This window comes from Triturus cristatus, chromosome 2_1 (assembly GCF_964204655.1).
Source record: "Triturus cristatus chromosome 2_1, aTriCri1.1, whole genome shotgun sequence".
Taxonomy (NCBI): Eukaryota; Metazoa; Chordata; class Amphibia; order Caudata; family Salamandridae; genus Triturus; species Triturus cristatus.
The window spans coordinates 454,594,186-454,616,564 of NC_140581.1; the positions used below are offsets into that span (position 1 = coordinate 454,594,186).

The 22,379-nt window shown below is 42.9% G+C and overlaps 1 protein-coding gene across 1 annotated transcript in view; it reads left to right on the top strand.

Annotated features, from left to right (window-relative positions):
* Positions 1-22,379, top strand: part of TBCA (tubulin folding cofactor A) — a 396,544-nt gene that overhangs the window by 191,715 nt on the left and 182,450 nt on the right. The window contains exon 2 of the mRNA XM_085632266.1: positions 17,203-17,308. Coding sequence (XP_085488392.1) covers positions 17,203-17,308 — 106 coding nt within the window. The remainder of the gene's footprint in view (positions 1-17,202; positions 17,309-22,379) is intronic.

The window sequence follows — 22,379 nt, forward strand, 5'->3', positions numbered from 1 at the left end:
GCAATAAGAAGCTTGCGTTCTCCCGGAGGACGATACTCCTCTGTATCTCCTCATATGCCTTGAGGCACCGAACCACGTACAACTTTAGAGTTTCCGGAAATTCCGGGTAAGATATTACCCTTATTGCGACATTTCGTCCTTCTTTGAAGGGTAAAGGTGACTCCAGTCGGTGTGAACATTCTAGATGTCACATCTAAAACTCATACATCTGAAACTCGCCTACAGGAAATAAGACAAAGCCACATCGCCGATTTTGCTGACAACTCCTTCCTAGACAAAAACTGATTAGGTTGCCATGACAAAAACAAGTTAAGGACCTGGTTTACATCCCATAAAGCGGAGTAACGAGGCTCCAGAGGCAGGGATAGTCTGATCCCTCGAAGAAGCTTACAGACAAGAGGGTGTTCATCGACAGCCGAATTAGCGATTGGGAGGTGACCCGCCGAGATGGCTGACCGAAAGGTGTTTATGGACCTATAGACCAACCCGCTCGACACCAGGTGAGCCAAAAAATTCAAGATAAGAACTACATCGGTGTCCATGGGATTGAGACTCCGTCGCACACACCAGCGGGCCCATCTGCCCCAAGCGGACTTGTAACGCTTGGTGGTGCTGTCTGCCCAAGCCTTAAATATGAGCTCCTCAGCCCTTGCCAAAAGTCCTGGGATTTCCCAACGTCCCCTGTAATCCTCCACGCCATGAGATACAACAAGCTCTCCAGAACTAGAGGGTGAGGAGACCCGTTGGGATCCAGGGGAAGATCTGGAAAGAGGGGGAGTAGGATTGGAGAATCCCAGGAAAGTTCCAGAAGAACCGGAAACCATACTTACGACCTCCACAATGGGGTCAGAACTACCACTTCTGCTCCCTGTCTTCTGATCTGGGCTGTCACTCTCGTGATCATCGCAAAAGGTGGAAATGCATATCCCCTCTCCTGTCTCCAGTCCTGGAGGAAGGCGTCCGTAGACACTGCCCAGGAATCCAGTCTCCAGCTGAAGAACCGGGGAAGCTGTTGGTCTAGCCTCGAGGCAAAAAGATCGATCGAAAACGGACCCCACAAGTCGTTCAACCTCTGAAAAATCTCTGTATTCAATTTCCAAGGACTGGAGTCTCTGAAGTTGTGGGACTGAAAATCCACCACTGAATTCTCTCGGCCGGGAAGGTATTCCGCCGTCACAGAGATGTGGTTGTCCAGGCAGTATTGCCAAAACCCGGCAGCCAAGTCGGAGAGGGCTTTGGACCTTGTGCCTCCTAAATGGTTGATATACCGCAACGCCGATATGTTGTCCATTTTTAGGACAGATGATTGAATGGACTCCCTCATCCAGCAGAAAATGACAAATGAGCCTGCCAGAAGTTCAAAACAGTTGATACGTAACTTCCGTTCTTCTGCCAACCATAATCCTCCTGTGGAAAAATCTCTGCATCTGGCTTCCCAGCCTACCATGCTGGTGTCGGATTCTATCACTAAATCTGGCGCTGAGCCATAAATTGCTCGGCCGTTCCAGGCCTCCATGTGTTGTAACCACCAATGAATCTCCTCCCGGGCCTCTTCGGAAACTACTACTTTGTGGGAATATGGGCACCCTCTGCGCAAGTAAAGCGTCTTGAGGTGTTGCAGCGCCCGATAATGTAGGGGACCCGGGAATATTGCCTGGATGGAAGCTGAGAGTAGGCATACCAATCGAGCGATGTACCTGAGAGAGACTTCATTCTTTGCCAGGGACTATTGCAACTCGTGCTTGATCTTTGAGATCTTCCTGGTTGGCAAACTGAGCGTGGATGTCGTGGAATCTATCAAGAAGCCTAGAAAGGTAAGAGACTGAACGGGCGTGAGTACTGATTTCATCTCGTTAATGACGAATCCCAGGCTCTGGACAAGGTCCACAGTCATCCAAAGATGACGAAGAAGCAGAAGAGGACACGTTTCCATCAAGAGGAGATCGTCCAAGTAGACAATCATCCGAATGCCTCGGGACCTCAAACATTCCACTACCGACTTGAGGACCTTGGTGAAACACCAAGGGGCCGAGGATAGTCCAAATGGAAGGGATGCAAACTCGTAGGTCCGCCCTCGCCAGATGAACTAAAGGCTTTTGCCTGTGGGAAGGACCAATTGGGACGACCAAGAAAGCGTCATTTAAATCCAGACGCACCATCCAGTCAGAGGGGCATATGATGTCCCTGAGGAGATGGATTCCCTCCATCCTGAAGTGGCGGTAAACCACCCATTTGTTGAACTCACTGAGATTTATAACAGGACGCTTGCCTCCATCCGGCTTGTCCACCAGAAAAATTTTGCTAACAAAACCTTTGGGGTGGAGAGTAGCGGGAACGATAGCTCCTTTGGCCAGGAGGGAATCGACCTCTGAATCCACGAGGGAAGAGTCTTGCTGAGAAAACTGAATGGGATGGGGTCTGTTGTGTTGGACAGGATCACAGAGGAACTCAATGCGAAAACCTTGAACTGTTTGTAACGCCCATGGATCCCCAGTGATAGAAACCCAGGTTTGGAAAAAATTCCCCAGTCTCCCCCTACTTTAATTTGGGAAGAAGGGAGAACACTCACCGGCATTGCTTGAGGATACTGCTCCTCGGTATCCTCTGCCTTTGCCACGTCGACCTCTGTTCGGGAAGAAGTTTCCAAAACGGGACTGGTCCAGGTACTGTCCCTGCCTGGAGCCTAGCCCTCTTGGGTGCTGGTTGGAAGCACGGCCGGACGAGTGGCCCCTACCTCGGCCGGCCCCTCTGAAAACCTGGGAAAACACCTTCTTAATGGTCGATTGCGCTCTTCCAGGGAGGTGAAGGTGTTAACAAATGTGCCTAATTCCCGGACAAACGGTTCTCCAAAGAGAGCTCCCTGGGCCACGGCCGCCTCAGAATCTGCAAGATCTCCCAGTTTTGGGTCAACTTTGATGAGCAAGGAGCGGCGACGCTCCGTAGAAAGGGCACACTTGGCATTGCCCAAAAATACTATCGCTCTCTGAGCCCACCCAGAAAGGGACTCTTGGGAGATAAGGGACCCTGAAGTTTTGGCTTCTTCAGCCATATCCAATATTTTGGTGAGAGGCCCTAAAATATCCAGGAGCTTGTCCTGGTATGTGCGCCAGGACCTATCAATCCCCTTTTTTGGGTCCCGCATAAATTTCTGCAAGAAGGAAGCCATGCGGGTATCAATTTCAGGGGTGAGAGCCACTTTGTCGTCCAGAGACGGGCGAGGGCATTCTGCCCTAAGGCAGATACGGCTTCCTTATCCAAGGGCTTCCAAATTCGATTTGCCACAAAACTGGCAACCTTATCTGCTGGGGCCCAGTCCGACGGGCGGGGTGTATGTCATCCGGATCGAACATATCAGCTGAGGCACCCGGCACCGTCGAAGGTCCCGGCCTTGAAGGATCAGGGCCAGAGTCAGCGGTCCCTGCGGCGTTCTGAGGACTCTCCAGACCATCACCAGATAATGGGAGACTAGGTTGTGAGGCAAAAAAAGCCTGTTTTAACCTGTCAAAAGCGGAGGTGTTCACCCCAGCCTCGCGGGCACGTTTGGTGGGTGGGGGGCAAGATCGGTGGCAGGGAAGGAGGGGGGTGCTAAGTATGGAGAGGAGCCAAAGTGGGGTGAGTGAGGCGAGCGAGAGCTTGGTCAATCTTACGGGACAGTCTGTCCTCCAAGGGGGCCATGGCTTCGCCCACAGCTTTGTAAATTGATGCATCCACAGCATCATAAAAGTCGTCGTCCCAGGGAAGGTCAGCTAGGGCATCCTCTTCCCCCTGAAAGTCTGCCTCGTAGTCCATTTCCAAACTTGGAGAAAGGGAAGCAACCAGCACAGTAGTGTCCGGTATTAAGCAGGACTGGGTGTCAGTCAGTTCAATTTAGTGAGGGCTGGGTGTCAGCCTGTGCTCAATATGCGAGGGACAGTCACAAGTTTAAGAGGTCAAAGCCCCTGGCACAGAATGTCTGGTGCAGAACAAATGCAATCAACACAAACCGGCCTGGGAAGTGCCCAACAAAAGCTTGTAAGCCTCAGTACAGGCCCACAGGGCGTGAAAACAAGCAATACAGACTCCGCCTGCAGTATGTGCCAGAATCCAGTAGAGCGTGATATAAGTAGTAATACAACTTCAGTGAGGCGTAAATCCAGGCCAGAGCTCACAAGGAAACTAAAGCGTGCTGTTCAAACACCTCAGGATATGAACGGGTGCGCCGGATTCTCAAGTCCAATCCGCCCCTAGCGGCGGGAGGACCGTGAGCGTACCAGAATCTGCCGCGTAGGAACGGTAAAACATTCCCGTGGTCAGGTTATTGTGGCACAGAAACAGGGAAACAAACCTCACTGAGAATGGCGTGCGGCGGCGGCCATGATAAGAGAATAAACTTTCGACCGCCGCCCTCCTGCAACCACAACCAAAGCGCGCTTAAGCGCTGATTGAAATAAAAAGCAATAAAGAGCACATTAATGAAAACAGAACGTGCAAACGATACCAGCCAAGCAAAGAAACAACGCATAGCCCGTCTGTGATGAAATCACTAAACCATGATGCATAACATCAAACCTGAGGCAAAATAAGCCAACAATAACCTTAAACATGAGGCAAAACACAATGTACACTACTCATGAGGTAAAATAAGCCAAACCGAAAAGAACACTTAACTCGACTGCGCAGCAGCGAAGAAAGAGGATGATGGGCCAGTGAGGGCAGACTACATCAAGGGAGCGGTATCTTGATTGGATGGACCACGGCTGTTGCTCATTGGACAATGTTGTTTTGTTCTCTAACCTTACATTTCCCCAAGGGTTCTGGGAAATGCAGTTTTGTTCTTTAAAAATTCAGTTTTAAAATCTTGGCTGCTGTTAAATAAAGTGGAGAAAGAAATCATAATCCTCGCCTCCAGTCCTGACATTGAATTCTTTTAAATTTAGGCGGAGCAAGGGAGTCAATTATAGCCAACATTGTTGAGTTATAGTGCTCTGCAAGATTGCAAACATTAGATAGCTTGGGGAGAGGGGGGATTGATCTCAGTAAGGGACTCAAAGCAAAATTAACCAGGGGGACCTGGCCATTCTTATCGGGTGTCTAAAAGGGGCACCACTTTATATGCAGAAATTGCTACATATAAGACATCACACAAAGCTCAAGAGGTAGTAAAGACAATGTTAATCAAGCAAAGCGCTGTTATCTTTTTTGATAAATATTTTTATTATTTTCAATGGCAGAGGCAAACAGAGTACAAGGATGAGAAAAAAAAAAAAAAAAAAATGAAAGAAATACATTTTAAACAATGACAATCCATAGCACAATTATTAATACATTAGATTAAATCCAATTTTCAATAGGCGACCAAAGTTTCCTAGCAAATGTCTTCTTTCTGTGTCCTTTCAAATTATACACAGCTTTATCCATTCTGTAAACATTTAACAATTTTCCCAACCATTGTTCAAATGATGGTGGATCAGAATCTAGCCATCTTGAAGTAATACATAAACGATAGACAGACATTCCAATGAAAAGAAAATGTTCTTGATCAACGGTTAAGCTCTCAGATGAAGCATATAAACCAAGAATAATCACAGATGGACATAGTTTAATATTAACATTGAGCAAATTGGTCAAAAACTGTTCTATCCTGTTTATGAATACAATTAATTCAGCGCAGCTAAAAAACATATGACAAGAATCAGCTGCTAAAGTTCCACAGCGGCTACAATTAATACCTTTCGTAGCTTTCCATTTAGCCAACTTTGCCGGTGTATAATAGAGATCTAGAGATGCCATGTAATGTTGACTTTTAAGAGAGCTGTTAATTAATGTTTTATTGCTAATCTCAAATGCCCTTACAAGATCAATTCCGTCTGTGCACAGTATTTTTTCCCATTTCTGGGTTTGGAAATCAAGATCATCATGCAACATGTTGACCATTGATTGGTAGATTGTGCCGATAGGGCTATTTCTCCTGACATTTTCCATGACTATATTGGTCTCCATTACATTGGTATGTAAGAGGTGTTTTTTTTCCAAGAAACTACGAATTTGTAAATATTTAAAGAATTCGTTTCTGAGTAGACCAAATATATTTTGGAGATTAGAAAAAGACATTAAAGCCCCATTTTGGTACAGTTGCCCAGTTGAATGAATCTGTCCCAAACGGAATCGGTTCATAGGAATGTCTTGAGAAATGCCAGATAAAGAAAGATTACAGCAAATTGGTGTATAGAAATTATATTTTAAAGTTATCCTTAAAGTTTTGTTAATTTGTCTCCACACCAAAAAAGCAGAGAGAAGAACCTTAAATCTTGTTTTTTTGTAATAGCTTGGCTCCATGAATATCAATAAGCATTGGCGCACATGAGCACCCATAAGCATCTCAAAAATAGATGGTGACATAAAAGTTTCGTTAATGTGATCATGAAATAATAAGACCTTTATATTTTTGAGAGTTATAGCCCAATAGTACATTCTAAAATTCGGGAATCCTAACCCACCGCGTTCTGGCGGTAGAGTGCACCATTTTAGGGATCTTCTTGAACGACGATAGCCCCATAAAAACCTGGACAGCATCCTATCTTATTTTGTTAAAAAGAGACATAGAGAAAAATAATGGAATAGTACGAAAAAAGTAGAGAAATTTTGGAAAAATCAACATCTTGATAACATTAGTCCGTCCAATTAAAGATAAATGTAAATTATTTATCCTTTCTAAAGTTCTATTGGTGGATGTGAGTAAAGGATCCAGATTTAATCCTACAATGTCATCTATTTTAGATGATATGGTTACACCAAGGTATGTGGCAGTATCATTTAAAACAATATCAGTGGGCATACTGGTTTTAGAATGTATAATTTGGGTTTTTGAAATATTTAGTTTGTATCCAGATAATTTGCCAAATTCACTGGCAATTTCTATTATTTTGGGTAAGGCAGAGGAGGAATCAGAAGTGACAATGGCCACGTCGTCTGCATATGCTAAGACCTTATGGTCTACCTCATGGAGCCGTACAGGTGGAATACCGGGCTCTGTAATTAATCTGTTCAAATAGGGTTCTAGGTAAAGTGCAAATAAAAGTGGAGAGCAGGGGCACCCTTGTCTGGTCCCCCTAGTAATTGAAAATGGGCTAGATATATCCGTGCCTAATCTTATTACACCCTTTGCATTAGAATAAAGTGACTGAATAGCTTTAATGAATTGTGGTGGAAAACCCTTCCATTTTAGTACGGACCAAAGGAACCCCCAGTCTACTCTATCAAACGCTTTTTCAGCGTCAAGTAAGATAACTCCGACTGGGGATTCCTTTGCTTGGGCCCAATCCAACATAGTAATAACACGTTTAACGTGATCTGTGGTGTCCCTGTGTTTGATAAACCCATGCTGGATATTAGAAACCAGGTCCGGCATAACTTCGTTTAGTCTGTTTGCAAGAATTTTGGAAAAAATTTTGCTATCAGCTGTAATCAGAGATATAGGACGATACGAGCCTAATTCCTTTGGGTCCTTATTCTTTTTGACAAACACAACTATGGTAGCTGTAGACCAAGAATCCGGAGCTTTCTCTTGGAAAGCTGCATTAAAAATTTTAAGCAGCTCTGGTTTTAACAAAAGTCTGAATGTCCGATAAAACTCCAGAGGAATCTGATCGGGCCCCATAGCTTTACCAGCTGCAAGACTCATAATGGCTCTTTCAATCTCCTCCCAACTTATTAGTCTAGAAAATAAATCTATATCTTCTGTGCACAGAGAAAGCTGGTTGATGTTTTGTAAATACTCTTTGGGATCAAGGGTCTTGTCGATTTCATTGTTAAAGTCGTTATACAACGTCTTGTAGAAGCCCTGAAATGCCTCTAATATTCCCTCCCTACTTTCGTGAAGGGCCCCATTTGTATCTTTGACACAGTGTATTTCATTAAAAGAAGATTTTTGTCGTAAACGCTGAGCTAAAATTTTACCCGTGCGTTCGCTAAGTTCATAGCGTTCCGTTTTATATTGTTTAAATTTTGCAGCTACTTCTTCAGCAATATGTGTGCGAAGACCTGAGCGTTCAATAATTAAGCGTGTTTGTACATCCTCTATATTAGCATTATTTTTGCATGCGACAGATAATTCCATCTCCACCCGCCTTATCTTATTTAGCCTGTCCCTAAAATCTACTTGATTTTTTTTCCTCTTATAATTTGCGAAACTGATTGTCTCGCCGCGTATAATGGATTTAAAAGAATCCCAAACTATTTGCGGAGGGGCAGTATCGTTATTTATCAAAAAATAATCTTTAATGATATTAACCATAAATTGAAGGTATTCTTCGTCTAGTAATAAATTTCTTTGGAATGACCAGGATCTGATAGAATTTGGACGGTCGGTGGGAAATTGCATCTCTGCAATTATAGGATTATGATCTGAGATAACTTGTGGTAATATCTCGATGCGAATTTTCTCCAGAAAAAAAGATGATACAAAAAAATAATCTAAACGAACAAATTTTTGATGAGGAGTAGAGAAAAAAGTATATCCGGGGTCATTGTGATAAGATTTATTCCAGACATCAGTTAATCCATTAGTTAGAACCAGGTCTCTGAGTGCTTTGTAAGTTTTGACCTTTCTGCCCATATATCTCTTCTCTGATTTAATATCCCAGTCGGCTGACATGTGTATGTTTAAGTCTCCACAAACTATGGTCGGTTGTGCCCAAGTGGATAGTTCTGCGTTCATAGTATTGAATAATTCAGCATCATCCAAATTGGGACCATAGATACAACATAAAGTAAATTTGCAACTACCAATTATAAGCTCAGCCACTCCCCATCTACCCCATTTATCAGAAAGAGTTTTTACACATTTCCCTATTCCCTTTCGCATGCAAATTGCAACACCTCTTTTGATACCCATTTGCTTAGACGTAGTCAAGACTTCTAGTCCCAGATTATTCAAGAGACAACGTTAATCCCATGAAATATGAGTTTCCTGTAAACATAGGAAGTCGATATTCAACCCTTGAAGCATTGTTCGAAGCATGGCAATCTTCTTTAGATCATTGAGACCATTAATATTAATGGAACATATTTTCACCTTTTTATACATTTCCAAAATAAAAAAAACAGATTGTTGATCGTCATCAAACGTATTTGTTCTTCAATGTTGCCATTTAGATGCCTTATAGTCATCCCTGTATTGAACACCTCTGCCTTACACCCCCACCACCAACCCTTACCCTTACCCACCCCAACCCCTGATCCCAGAACCCCTCCCCCCACCCTCCCCAAAGTATGAGGCACAGGAGCTGTCAGTTCCTGAAATGAATGGATGCCGTGTCCCCGACCCGTGGCGTCCCTAAGAAAAGAAAAGAAAAAAAAAGAAAAAAGAAGGAGGACAAGTATGGAGATGGAGAAGCGTAATGAACCTGCAGTCAAGTAATTATTATACAGTGCAATGCTATTATTACCCCCCCAATTCTGTATCTATCATACTACATATCCAAAAATCGTTTTATTTGTTCAGAGAGATTCCAGATACTCCTTAGCTTTGATTGTAGAAATAAAATATTTTGTCTGCCCCTTATATATAGTCTTTAATTTTGCAGGGCCTTGAAGAAATACTGCCACTTCTTTCTTCTGAAAGTCAGGAATTAGTTGCTTCAATTGCCATCGTTGAGCCACAGTAGCTTGGCAATAGTCTGGTCGAACAAAGAACTGAAACCCTGGACCATCCGCTTTCTTGTCAGGTCTAGCATTTGCGAATATCACTTCACGAGCAAGGAAGTTATTAAATGACACCAAAATGGCCCTAGGATAATTTTCTTGACCTTGTCCTTGTCGTGGTTTCCTTATTGTAAAAGGAAATCTGTGTGCTCGTTGTATCTCCCGAGCCCAATCCCAATCAGTGATGTCAGGAAAAGCATCTTTTAATAAGTTAATAATAAACTTCCTCGGGTCCCCTCCTTCTTTATTTTCAGGGATCCCCAGAAAACGCAAATTGTTTCTACGGGCCTGATTTTCCAAACTAGCTAATTTATCGGATAGGTCATCCTTTTGAACTCTGAAATCTCCTGCTTCCTGTCTTTGAGCCATACATTCTTCTTCTAATACAGATATCCTAGCCTCAGCCTCAGTGACCCTGTCAGCAGTCTCTGAGCATAGTTTAATTGCACGTCGTACTGCATTTTTGACTTTAGCACATGTCATTTGCGTACGTTGGTTCTCGGCCTTGCTCTCTGCTCTATGACACATCATAGTATCAAAAATTGTTTTCAGCGTGATCTCTTCGTTATTCGCTTGCTGTAGCCCAGGATCGGATGTGACGGTATGGCTAGGCCCTGGAATATTATCAGTAGCAGAGGCGGTGGTTATCAAGTTGGGAGATAAGGAATTAGAAGTCGCCTCTTGGCTTGTTGTACGAGAAGATCCCTTCTTCCTCAGCTTCTTTTTTTATAATGGTTCCCACATTAGTATTGTCAGGACTAATACTAATCTCACCCTCAGAAGATAAGCTTTCTCCACTAAAGTCTGCCCAATCTTTATTAGGACCAGTTGCTTCGTCGGATGAGAGTTCTGATAATGAATAGAAATTTTCAGGGAGCTCTTGATTATGTTGGTGCCCACTGGTTTCTTTTACAGTTGATGCTTCATTAGGTAATAATACCAATGATGAAAGAGAGCATGCACTATCGGTGATATCTCGATCCGGAACTGCAAGTCCCATAACCCCCTTCTTCAACGAGTCGGTCGGAATTGGAACGGGTGTCAGCATAGAGAGATTATTAAAATCATTCTGATTATCACCAATAGTGGGTGCCTGATTGGCAGACTGACCTGTAGTTATATCAGTGCTTTGGTTATCTTTATCGTTTATTTTCTTTTTTGCGGCATGCTTTACGAATAAGTCTGGCACAGTTTGTAAATTAGAGCTTTTTATGCCGATTGTTTCATTGATTTTAGCAGCAGCCCCCTTATTAGAGTTCTTACCCTGTTTGATGGAGAATTTGCCAGGGAGCAATGACATCGCCTCTGCCATTTCAGTTTCCTCGTTTTCTTGCTCCATGTTGCCCGAATCGAGTCCAGGACCAGTGTTTCTATTACTACGTGTGGCTATGGAAGATGGAGGTGGCGTCTTCTTCTTTCGTGAACCACCTCTTCCAGGGAAAACGCTACTCTGTGGCCAACACAAGCAGAGTATACCACGCCACAGCGGAGTCCGCCGATTAAGTTCAAAAAAATTTAGCAACATTCGTGAGCTCAGCTGGGGACCAGGATATTTTGTAACAGGATATAATCACTGTGTACTGAAGTGCAACAATGATTCTCCGTTTTGGTGCTGAAAAATTTGTCTCGCCAGGTCTGTGTCTTTTGAGGCATACACACGCCGAGTTCCGAGCTCCAAGCTCCAAGCTCCAGGCTCCAGGCTCCGGATCCCAATAGTCTCAAAGACGGAGGCACTTCTCTCTCCGCTACTAAATCTGCTAGAAAACGGCCAACGCCTCTCTGCCTCCTTACCGGCGCGTTACTCCGGATTCGAGCCTGCGGTCGGACAGAGAAAAGTACCTCGGGTTCCGCACAACGCTGCCGGGCTCCGTCTCCTGCCTCTCTGCTCTCTCCTAGTGGCCAGCCCGGGCGGGTTCCGTGACCGCGGTAGTAACGGCGGCTTAGCCGATGCTGAGCAGCGTGATCGCTGACCTCGGAGCACAGGTGAAGCGAACTCGTAATTACCAGCACGAGAGCCACATAGCCGGTTCTCGATCAACTGGGCGCATAGGATTTCTAAGTTTCTCCTTCTCTGGCGGTAAAGCAGTAGGACGCCAGGAGCCAGGGAACTAGCTGCCTACACAGCCTTCCCCACGGCAGCCATCTTGCCTCAAGGTTAAGCAAAGCGCTGTTATCAAGAGCAACATACAGAACAAACTCTCCAGTGACAAAGAAAGGGAAGCAATAAATAAAATGTACACCTAACAAATAACAAAGCACACAAACAGCTGCATTGTATTTTGAGTTGAAGAAGCATGTGAATTCAACAAGACCAGAAACATGTGAATCACACCATGAAGCACGATAGAATAACAGTACAAAAATCAAGGAGAAGTTCAGGGGCTAACTAGAAGCTACCTAGGGCACTATTGCTTCTCACTGCTCAGCTTTCATTCTGTGGTAATGCATGATACCCAGACACAACTTTATCAAAAATCTTTAGGAAAGACTTAAGTGTGGCACCTTAAAAGACACCTTGAAATTTGCATAGCGGACTTGTTCCGAAGTGCTAAAAGGGAAATCAGCGTGGCAGACCTTATATTTTACTTGCCCAGCACATCAAGTTGAAATTACAAAAACAAATGTAATTCCATAAGAAATGTATCAGCCTGGACTGCACGTAATATCTGTAGACAACTAAACCCATGAACTGCACTGATTGGCTGTTGGACCTTGTTCTGTTTCCTGAAGCATCATGGGAGATGAAATTTTGTTGACTTTTTCTAAGCTTTTAATGGCTGCTTGATGCCATAAATTAAGAAAGGTAAAGCCTAATCCCCGCCTCCGGTCCTGACATAGAATCAAGACTACATAGTCTTGGGTTTAGGCAGCCCCGATATTCTATAGCACCAACCGCAGACTTCTGAGCAAAAGTTTCGGCCCAGCACTTATTCTTTTGCAAATTAAGGATGGTTGGCAGGGCGTGAACCAATGCAGATTATCCTCGTAAGAAATTTGACTGTACTTTAAAATAAGAGGAACGGTAGTCGAAAGGTTATGGAAGTAATCCGAGGCTCAAAAACCATGTGGAGGTCTTGTATTTCAGAGAATAAATTGCTCTTGTTAAGTCTTTTAGCTCTTTGATGATTTTGCAAATTAAATAATTTTATTATGTTTGCAAATTTGTATATTAGTAATTTGATCATAAGTAATCGATCAGCTGTACGAATGTAAATCATGATAAAGGAAATCTGGCATTCCAACATGTTTTGCTATTATATTGCATTGAGTAACCTATTCTCACAAAAATTGCATTTAGCAAACATCAGTACAAACCGCTATGGATTGCGTTAACAATCTTGCTTGGGTCCTGAGCAAGAGAAAACAATTATGCCCCAGCTCTAGGCACACTGCTTCTGTTTTTGTAAAAATGGTGGCTATGTAAGGAAATGTGTGCACGCCAAGCCTGCCTTCCACCGTCCTGTGGCGGCTCGGGGTCCTGCCTGCCTGTGCGCGCGCCTGAAAAGGCAGATTATGATTAATTCCTTGCTTCTAATAAAGGAATCCGTTTCGGACGGGGATATGCTGCTTCTGAAATGGGATTCAGTGGACGTTGGCCTGTATTCCAGACCGTTTATAATTCTACAGTGATGCCTGGCGCCATTTACTGGAGCGTGACCTTGGGCCGGACCCGCAGTCACCGCCTAGAGTAGAATGAAGCATCGCCGCTGCCTCCCTTCTCCGGTGCAAGTTAAAAATACCGCGCATGGCTTCTCCGCAGTTTTGCACATTTGAGCCGGCTTCTTACCCAGCGGATACCCTTAATAAAATGACAACAGTAATTTAGTTTTGTCATTTGAACTGGCACTGGCTACATGGCTCAAAACTACAGTATTAAAGCAGTTGAATGTGTGTCGGGTCTAATTCTTTTTTCCATTTTCCAGAGAACTGCTTTTCCATTAACTTTGGGAAAACACGCTAGCAGATTCATTTAAAATAGTTTCAACTCCACCCTTCGAATAAGCGACTTGGCCCCTGCAATAAGAAATTAAGATCAAGGGGCGTTTTTTTCATTAGCCTGTCGTTTTGTTATTTGCATTCCGAAGACTGCATTAGGAAACACACCCGTCGCTGCAAGATAACTCATCTCGAGGAGCCTTAAGACACTTAATGCAGCATATGTTAACTATTACAAGATGCCTTGATGGAAGGGTATTAACATTACTGGTAATTGACATAAATATGACAAAGTGTTTTAGGCTTTCTGAGCAAAGCAACACACATTATGTAGGAGAGGCCCCATAATGTAACTGATTAATGAAGGATTGCTGGGCCATCCGCAGCTGATGTTATGAAAAATGAATTCTTTGTTGTCTACCGACAACCCAGCAACTGCAGCCGGAAGAAACTATTAGCAGGAATCATTATCAATAGCAATATTTTCAAACTCTATTATAGCAATCAGGCAAGAATTTATTCAATAGATTTAGTTCATTTGGTGGTAATTGATAAATAATCAGAATTTATCAATGTGCTTGCACACATTTCACTAACAATCAAGTGAAAGTGGTCCATTTACCACCTGACTTGGTCCAAATTAGGATTAAATTGATGATCAATTAATCTTAGAAGGGGCAGTGTTGTAGTTTGTGCAGGAGCTGCAGTAAAAGTGGCAAATAAATGGAGTAAAGACAGGAGATTAGTGGAATGAACAGAAATGAGCTGAACCGCTACGGTTCGTGGCTAATGAGCATGCAGCGGGATTGCAAATGGCTGCACTTATAGTGTTGGGATAAAAATAAGGAACGCCGCGATTTACATTGCCGGCTTGGGTAAAGGCAAAAATTGGATTATGGCTGACAACAGTCTCCTACAAATAGAAGCATGAAGGATGGGTGTCTGCTGCCAACTCTGGGCGACAGAGCAGCACGGGGATCAGGTGCAAACTTCTGCAATCCAGAAAGAGTGCAGTTTAAGGAGAAATTCTCAACTCCAAGGTACTCTCTGAAATGTCATGTCCCTGTTTGGCGCTGTTCGAGTTCTGTTTATTTAAAAACTGTTCTAATTCGGCCGTGTGAGTGGAGTGTTATTCAGCATCTGTTTAATTCTTAAAATTGTGGTTTTAAATAGTTCAACTCTTACCAAGTTCAGTATTCCTCACATACGTACTATCTGTAGCTAGTCTTTACTTATCGCAGAAACCTTTGTTATATGTGTAAGTATCCTTTAATAAACGCGCTCTGAAAAAAAATTTGTGCCATTGAGGAGATTTTAGTTTTGTACACATGGTGCTTGTGTTTCACTATTTGTTTTACCAATCCGTTTTGAACGGCGATTAAAATATATTCATGATAAACCGTACTTATCAGTTAACGTTTTAGAATTTTCATATTTCAAATATCATCCATTAGTAGGGTAAAAGCGAAAATGGGGGGGGGGAGGTTTGATTATTTGCGGGGTGCAGTACTTTCTCTGGTTGGAGTCATGGCAGGTAGTCAACCATTGATGTTTTGGCTGTCACGTCAACATGTGCTATTCAGTTGTGACGTTTATGTTTTGTGTAGCGCACTAATGACCCAAGAGGGTATCCAGGCGCTTGAGCAAGGTGTGTAGGTTTGTGGTCCCAGGGCTCTGATATGCAGAACCAGGTCTTCAGCTTCTTGCGGAACTCAAGAAGTGAGGAAGAGGCTTTGATTTGTTGAGGGAGATCGTTCATGCCTTGGGGACGATGCAGCAGAATCATCGACCTCCAGTTTTGCATTTGTGGATGCGGGGATTGTGTGCGAGTGAGGTAGAGCACAGGTGTCTGGTGGGTTGGTGAGGTTGTATGCGGTAGCTGAACGCACCTTTTACTTGCCCCACTACAATAGCAAGTACTGCATATCTATTAAGGGCTACTTATGTTTACAGCGAGGATTTGTATCCATCTTTCAGTCTTTTTAAATTGATATAGGAGATCTGAGAAGCAATAATATCAATGGATTTTTTTTCTGAGGTGGTTTTAAATGCAATGTACAAGCAGCAGCTTGGGATATAATTTAAAAGCATCATCTGCCAGACCTGTGTTAGTGTGATTAGCAGTTCAACTAATATATCGCATACCAGTAACAGAAATGGACACTCAGCAGAAGGTAATGCTGGGAAGCACTGCTTAGTCTGAGTGACAGAGAATAAAGATTCAAACCTCATCTGAATGTGTAGCGGGTAATCCTTAGATCTGTTGCTCCTGAACCTTATAAAGCATCACTGACACAGGAAACGTAAAACACCGGTGAACAGGTGTGTGTAATAGGGCCAGCTAATGATGCCTAGTTTAAGAATTGTTCTTGAGAGTTTTTAAAAACTTTTTTTCCTTACTAGTAAAGCTAATTCATGTGAAGGGCTAAAGTAAAGTTTAATGGCAGAAGTCGGTTTGCCTTTGACAGGATGGTGGGACCATGAAGCGCCTTGTAAACTGTAAATCCTTAGTACAGCAATGACTGTTTCAGCTGTGTATGAAGGATTGTAGTAGGACTCAAGATGAGATTTGTTTCGGTGTAGACTTTGTTGTAACGCATTCATTATTAGAAAACGTGCAGCTAGTGCCTCATTTGAGATTGTCTAATGAGCCATCAAAATGGACTATTTAACCACATTTTCCTCATGTGCAGCATACCTCAAGGGGCGTCATCACGAGCTACAGTAGACTGTCCCGAGTCTAGATCAGCTACGTTCATATCAATTGCACCAATTAGACATCTTTTCTAACGTGTCAGTGATTCCTTGTGTAAATATTGACAATGTGCTTAGATAAAAGGATGTGAAGAGGAAATCCTGGCAGTTGTCTATTGCATACATTTTTACGCTTCTGTCTGAATGGGAACGGATGTGGTCTAGGGAGGCCAGTCTAAGAGCACAGGGGACACGAGCAGAGACTTGGCAATGAAATGAATGGCATTGCCTAATCTCATCATGGATACAATTGTATACACTTAACAATTGGTTACGCTGTCTTCACTCCTCTCTTGCCTTAAGTTCTTCCCAATTTATATTTAAAGTGGGTTCAATCATTTTGTGAACCTTGCTTCCATGACGATACACTGTAAAGGGGCTTCTGATGACGTCATGTGAGAAGAATTCATGTGTCTCAAATGGCGGTATTTGGAGTAAACACGCAAAGCCTGTTAGGATGTATTTCAGTTTATCTTGGTCTGAGGACCCTTCTAGGTCAATGGAATTCTCCAGATGTTAATCAATAATGTCTCTAAATTCCACCCATTACAACGTCACTTTAAAAAACCCTCCTTGTATTATTTTGCTCTTTGAGGCGGCTTTCTAGTAGTGTGAGCCCGAAACAAAAGCACCAAATGTTGCTTAGTCTTGATGCGATTTTTAGGCTGAAAATAGTCACTCAGTTAAAAAAATTTAGTACCATAGAAAATTCCTAACGAAATTAAAATGGGAACATATAAAAATAAGTCTGAATATGTAGAAATACTTTCTGAATGTAGAAAATGTTAAGCCCATTTCCAATGTGTTTTTTTATTTTTTTATCATTGGCAGATTGGTGAAAGAAAAGGCAATGTATGAAAAGGAAGCAAAACAACAAGAAGAAAAAGTTGAAAAACTGAAAGCTGATGGCGGGGATGAATACGTCATCAAAAAACAGGTACTATGTATGTAAAGCTGGGTTCGGTGGAAGTGCCTCAAGCGTTTCCATCCAGTGCTTTAGATGCCCCACAGGTTTGCATTCTAGTCGTCCACTCCAACCTCATTTATTTTCAGCGTTTGGGAGTAAATGGGTAGTTCTTGAGTGTCTGGGGAGTTCTACCATAACATTACTCAGTTTTTTAAAGTGTTCCTTCATTTCCTAAGTTGCTTCTTGCCAGTGAAAGCACACATTGTTACCTATTTTAACACTGCTCATTTACTCCGATTTAGAAAGGTGAAAGGCTTAGTGGACCTGTTCAAATTCAAACCTGTGACCGTTCTGTTTTTTTTTTTTTTTTTTAAATAACTCTTTATTGATTTGCACATATAAAACAGTAGTTTAACAGATACATAATTTTCTCTTAGCTTGTTGTCACACATAATGTCCATTCATGTCTTAACACCGGAAAGGCGTGAACAGGGTAAGTAGTAAGTATGTTTAATATGAATCATTGCTTTAAGGTACATTGTCCTCAAATACTTATGTAGAAACAGTTGTGAATCAAACCCAAAAAGCAGGTTTGTCCCGAATTATCCAAATCTCGATCTTCAAGTGGCCCGAGGTAAAGTAAAATTTATTTAGAAGATCTGAAACTCACGGGTTTCAACGGAGAGTGCTCCATGCATTAACCAGCGGCTTGCAAGACTTCTTGGGATTGGTATATGACTGTTTCTACATCAGTATTGCCCTTAGGAAGTCGAAGTGTGATGACCCAATGACGAAACACGTGTTGGTTACGCCTATCATCTGGTTGTGAATGTACTAACCAATGCACCAACTACACTGTAACGAATATTCTACTGGATGTGATTATCGTGAAGTGATGACCCAATGACGAAACACGTGTTGGTTACGCCTATCATCTGGTTGTGAATGTACTAACCAATGCACCAACTACACTGTAACGAATATTCTACTGGATGTGATTATCGTAAAGTGAGCATTTGCGATTAAAGAAGATCTTCGTACTCTTGGACATTATTATTTTCTGCTCAGGATAAAGACTATTTTGTAACTGAATTGATATCCTAAATACTTTCTATACCCTGGGAAGATTTCCAGGAGCTTGGGCACAGATTGTTATTGTTTTCCGCGGACATGTCGCCTCTGTAAATCGAAATTCTGTCTCCTGTTCTGTCTTTTTTTCTGTCCATAACTTGTAAACCCAGCGTCTCAAGGGATCCTCTGATCCACCATGCCGGCTGTTTATTTTCATGGTGATTAAGAGTGGGGATGGGGCATCCTTGCCTTGTACACCTATTCATTTCAACTGTTTTTGAGTGAGTTTGGTACATGACCATTTTATCCAAGTCTGGACTTTTGGTGCCATTCCCATTCTACCCAGAAACTGAAATATGAAGCATCAGTCCATGGAGTTGAAAGCCTTTTTGGCATCAAGGGAGAGGATTGCCACTGAATCACATATTTATTTATGTAGCCAGCTATGCATGCTCCATATGATTTGTCACGATCAACAAAGCATATGTGGCAGCAGGATCCTAATCTATTGTCGCCTCTTCGAGCTTGCAGGGTTGCTTCTGTACGTGTCCCTAAATCTTAAAAAGTTCTTTAGGAAAACAATTAGGTCCCAGTATTTTTCCCCCTGCAATTGTATGATTGCTTGTTGGGGGATATCTTCTCTAGGATCTTGTCTCCTCTGTCACTATTGGGACATCCATTTCACCCAGTAGTTCTGTTATCTCCCTTTGCCTTGCGTGTTCCAACCTGATATAAGTTTTATTGTAATCTGCTCAGGCCTGCAAAACCTCTCCTATCGATGGAGATTTATCTCCCTTTTTCACCCACATTCTCTTCCACCCACCTAATTCCCACTTGCCTTTGACTAATCAATGCCAGTAGGTGCCCAACTTTGTCTCCTATCTCATACAGTTTTATATGAGCACTGACAGATTCGTTCTAATTCTCGAAAAATTTCTTCCAGTTAAAATATTTCTCCCCTGTCCTCTAACTTTTCCCTCCAGTTACGGCCTGTATTATTCCTCTAATCACGGTCTTGTATGCTTCCCACAGTGCAGTGTCAGACAGCACCGACACTGTGTTTTCGTAGATGTACATTTTGGTGGATTCCATGAGTGTTGAAAGCATATTGTGATCCTGCATCTCCCAAGCATTCAATCTCCATGAGGTCCTCCTCTTCCTGTCACCCAAATCCATATTCAACAGGAGAGGGCAGTGACCTGATATTCCTCCAGCGAGGTATTCCATCTGGTCGATCTGCTTTTTCTTGGCCTCTGGCAAAAAGATAGACTATCCTAGAAGGTGACCTGTGTTTGCCTGAGAAATAAGAATAGTGGCTCTTAGGTGTTTAGTGCACCACATGTCTGTCAGGCCCAGTGCCCTTCTTAAATGGGTTAGGTTTGTGAATGTCTATAGTCACCTGTGTATCAGATTATCTATCAATTTCTGTGAATATTAACTCATTAAAATTACCCCCTATGATGTGTATGTCAGCTGGCAACTCCAGAAAAAGTGTACCCAAGCTGTTGAGGGGGCATAAACCCTAAATATGGTGTATATTGATTTTTCCCATTTCCCACTTACTCCCACATACCACGCGTTTGGGTCAGACCACATCTTAATAAATTGAAATGGAATAGTCTTTAACCAAAATGGTCACCCCTTGGTGAAACTCATGTGCCAGCGAGACATATCTGTTTACTCTGGGGAATGTGTAATTGGATCCCACAAGTTGTGTCACTTGTATGAGGATCAGGTTGGGACCATGTCTCTCAATGCATTGCACTCTTATTCCCCTCTATATTTTATTCTCCATTTGATTAACATTCCAATTCAGTATTTTGAGGTGAACTCTCTTATGAGTTTAGCTCTGTGGCATGTAATCTGCCAGCACTCTTAGAACATCCTATCTCTTATCTTTCCCCTGTTGCTGGGGTGCGGCAAGAGGACTCCGAGGCAGCCTTCCCTTCCGTCTTTGTGTTATTCTTGATTTGCTTATTATGTGACTTCCTTTCCAGTTTGTAAGCCTCAAGAATGCCCCAAACATTGTGCAATATAATCTTTCCTAGTAACCAGACATGTACATTTCCTAGTGCCTCTCCATCCATGCTGCATGTTTTGAACTCTCCGCCACCCCAACTTTGAAACGGTCTGTCCCCCATACCTACCTTCGGTTGACCCTTATAACCAAAATTAACATTACCAGGAAAAGCATTACGTGTATTGCGTTTCTCAACAGGGATCATTGTTGGCTGCTACTTATCTGTCCTGTGGTCTTCGGTTCCTCTTCAGTTTCAGAGTCTGGGTTGCGGCTTGCTGATTATTCTTCAATAGATCCATCTATCGGAGTTCCATCTGGCAACCCTGGATTGTTCCTCGTTTGTTTTGTGCCGCATTTTCTCATAGGGGTCTGCCCTATGAGTCCACTCTCTATGCCTTTGGCACTTTTCTCTGGGGCTTTTGGTTTATTTCAACTCCCTCCATATCGCCACCCAATCCCAGGATTCTTTTGTGATGCCAAAGAATTGAACGTTATGCATGACCTTTTGCCTAGTCTGATCCAATAATGTGTTGCCCAGGCTCTTTACTGCAGCGTTCTTTTAACTTATTTAAAGGATTTAAGCTGTTTCTGGAGTATTCTTGTGTACTCCAGGAAAAAATGTGCGAGGCTTCATTTGCTGACCCACCGGTTTGTGCCATTTGCAGTTGGGCGTTTATCTTCATAATTGAGACATGTTGCTTTTTATCAGTCTTTGGACCAGTGCCCTATGGGCTCTTTCAATCACAAAGCACTTGGACAGTTGATTTGCCGTTTTTATGCTACATTGCCCTTCTCTAGGAATTTCTCGATTTGTTTGCCTTCAATCCCCTCCAGCATACACACTTTTTGGAGGTTGCTGATCATTGATTGTTTCTTCACGTTTTGCGTCACCTCCTCTAAAGTGTGGTGTGTTGCAAAGAGTTGATAAACTGTAGTTTGGAAAAATTTTGAGTTATCTTCCAGTTCCGAAGTAAGACCACAAGTTTCTGCCATTTAGTCTACTACATTTCATAGCTCTTGCCAGAGCTGGCCAAATATACCCTTACCTCTTCTATCTTCGATTCCTGGGCGTATCTTGTTGTTCAATTGCCTCTAGGATTATAGTTCTAGAAGAGGCTTCAGACACAGCATCCATTGCTATTTGTGTTGGTTTGCATAGCGGAAGCCGATGCGCTGGTGTATTTGTTCATCTTTCCCTGGGTTAGTTCTTCTTACCCTACTTTTTCTTTCGCCATTTCCTCCCCTGTGTTTTGTGGATCACCATGGGCACACTGGAATGGGGCAGTGGAATTTAAAGTGATGTCAGCGATCCAATTGTTCTTACAGGGATTGAGTCTATATCCTGTTGTATTTTTCCCTTCCCCATTCCTGCCCCCTCCCCCAATGCAAGTCCTACCTTTCCCTGTTTATATTATGTAAAGTTTCTTTGATGGGTCCTACTCTCAAGACTTCCCTCCTTTGTATCTCTAGGTGAGGTGCCTAAGTTATTGAATGATGGACGGGAAGGCTTCCCACCGCAGGGATCCCGGCTGGCGTCTCCTACTTTAGTCCACCATGCTTTTGCAGATCAATATCTCTCCATGTTTACGTTAGAGTCCTTCTTTTTGCATTAGGGTTATAATCCCTTCCTGTCCCCCTGCTTCCATTGTCACAGTACATCTATTCCAGGAGAGGGAGGCAAGGTTCATAAAAGTAGAGTTTGTGAAGATCTGCAGTCATCAACAGGTAATAGCCAGATTACAGCAACTGTCATACTTCAGGACCCATAGTAGGATGGACCCCGGGACATCAGGAGTGAAACGCTTCAACCATCATGTTTGGGTCCAGTATTTCCACCTTGTCCCGTGGCCCACTGAAAGGGATTCTGACAGCTACTCAGTGCAGCTAGCAATAGGGCTTAATCTCAACATACCTGGAACTGGCAAAGCCACTAGATGTAGTTTGCTAACAGACAGATGGCATTTGTGCATACTTTTGTTTGCATGTTTCAACACATTAAAGCCAGACCTG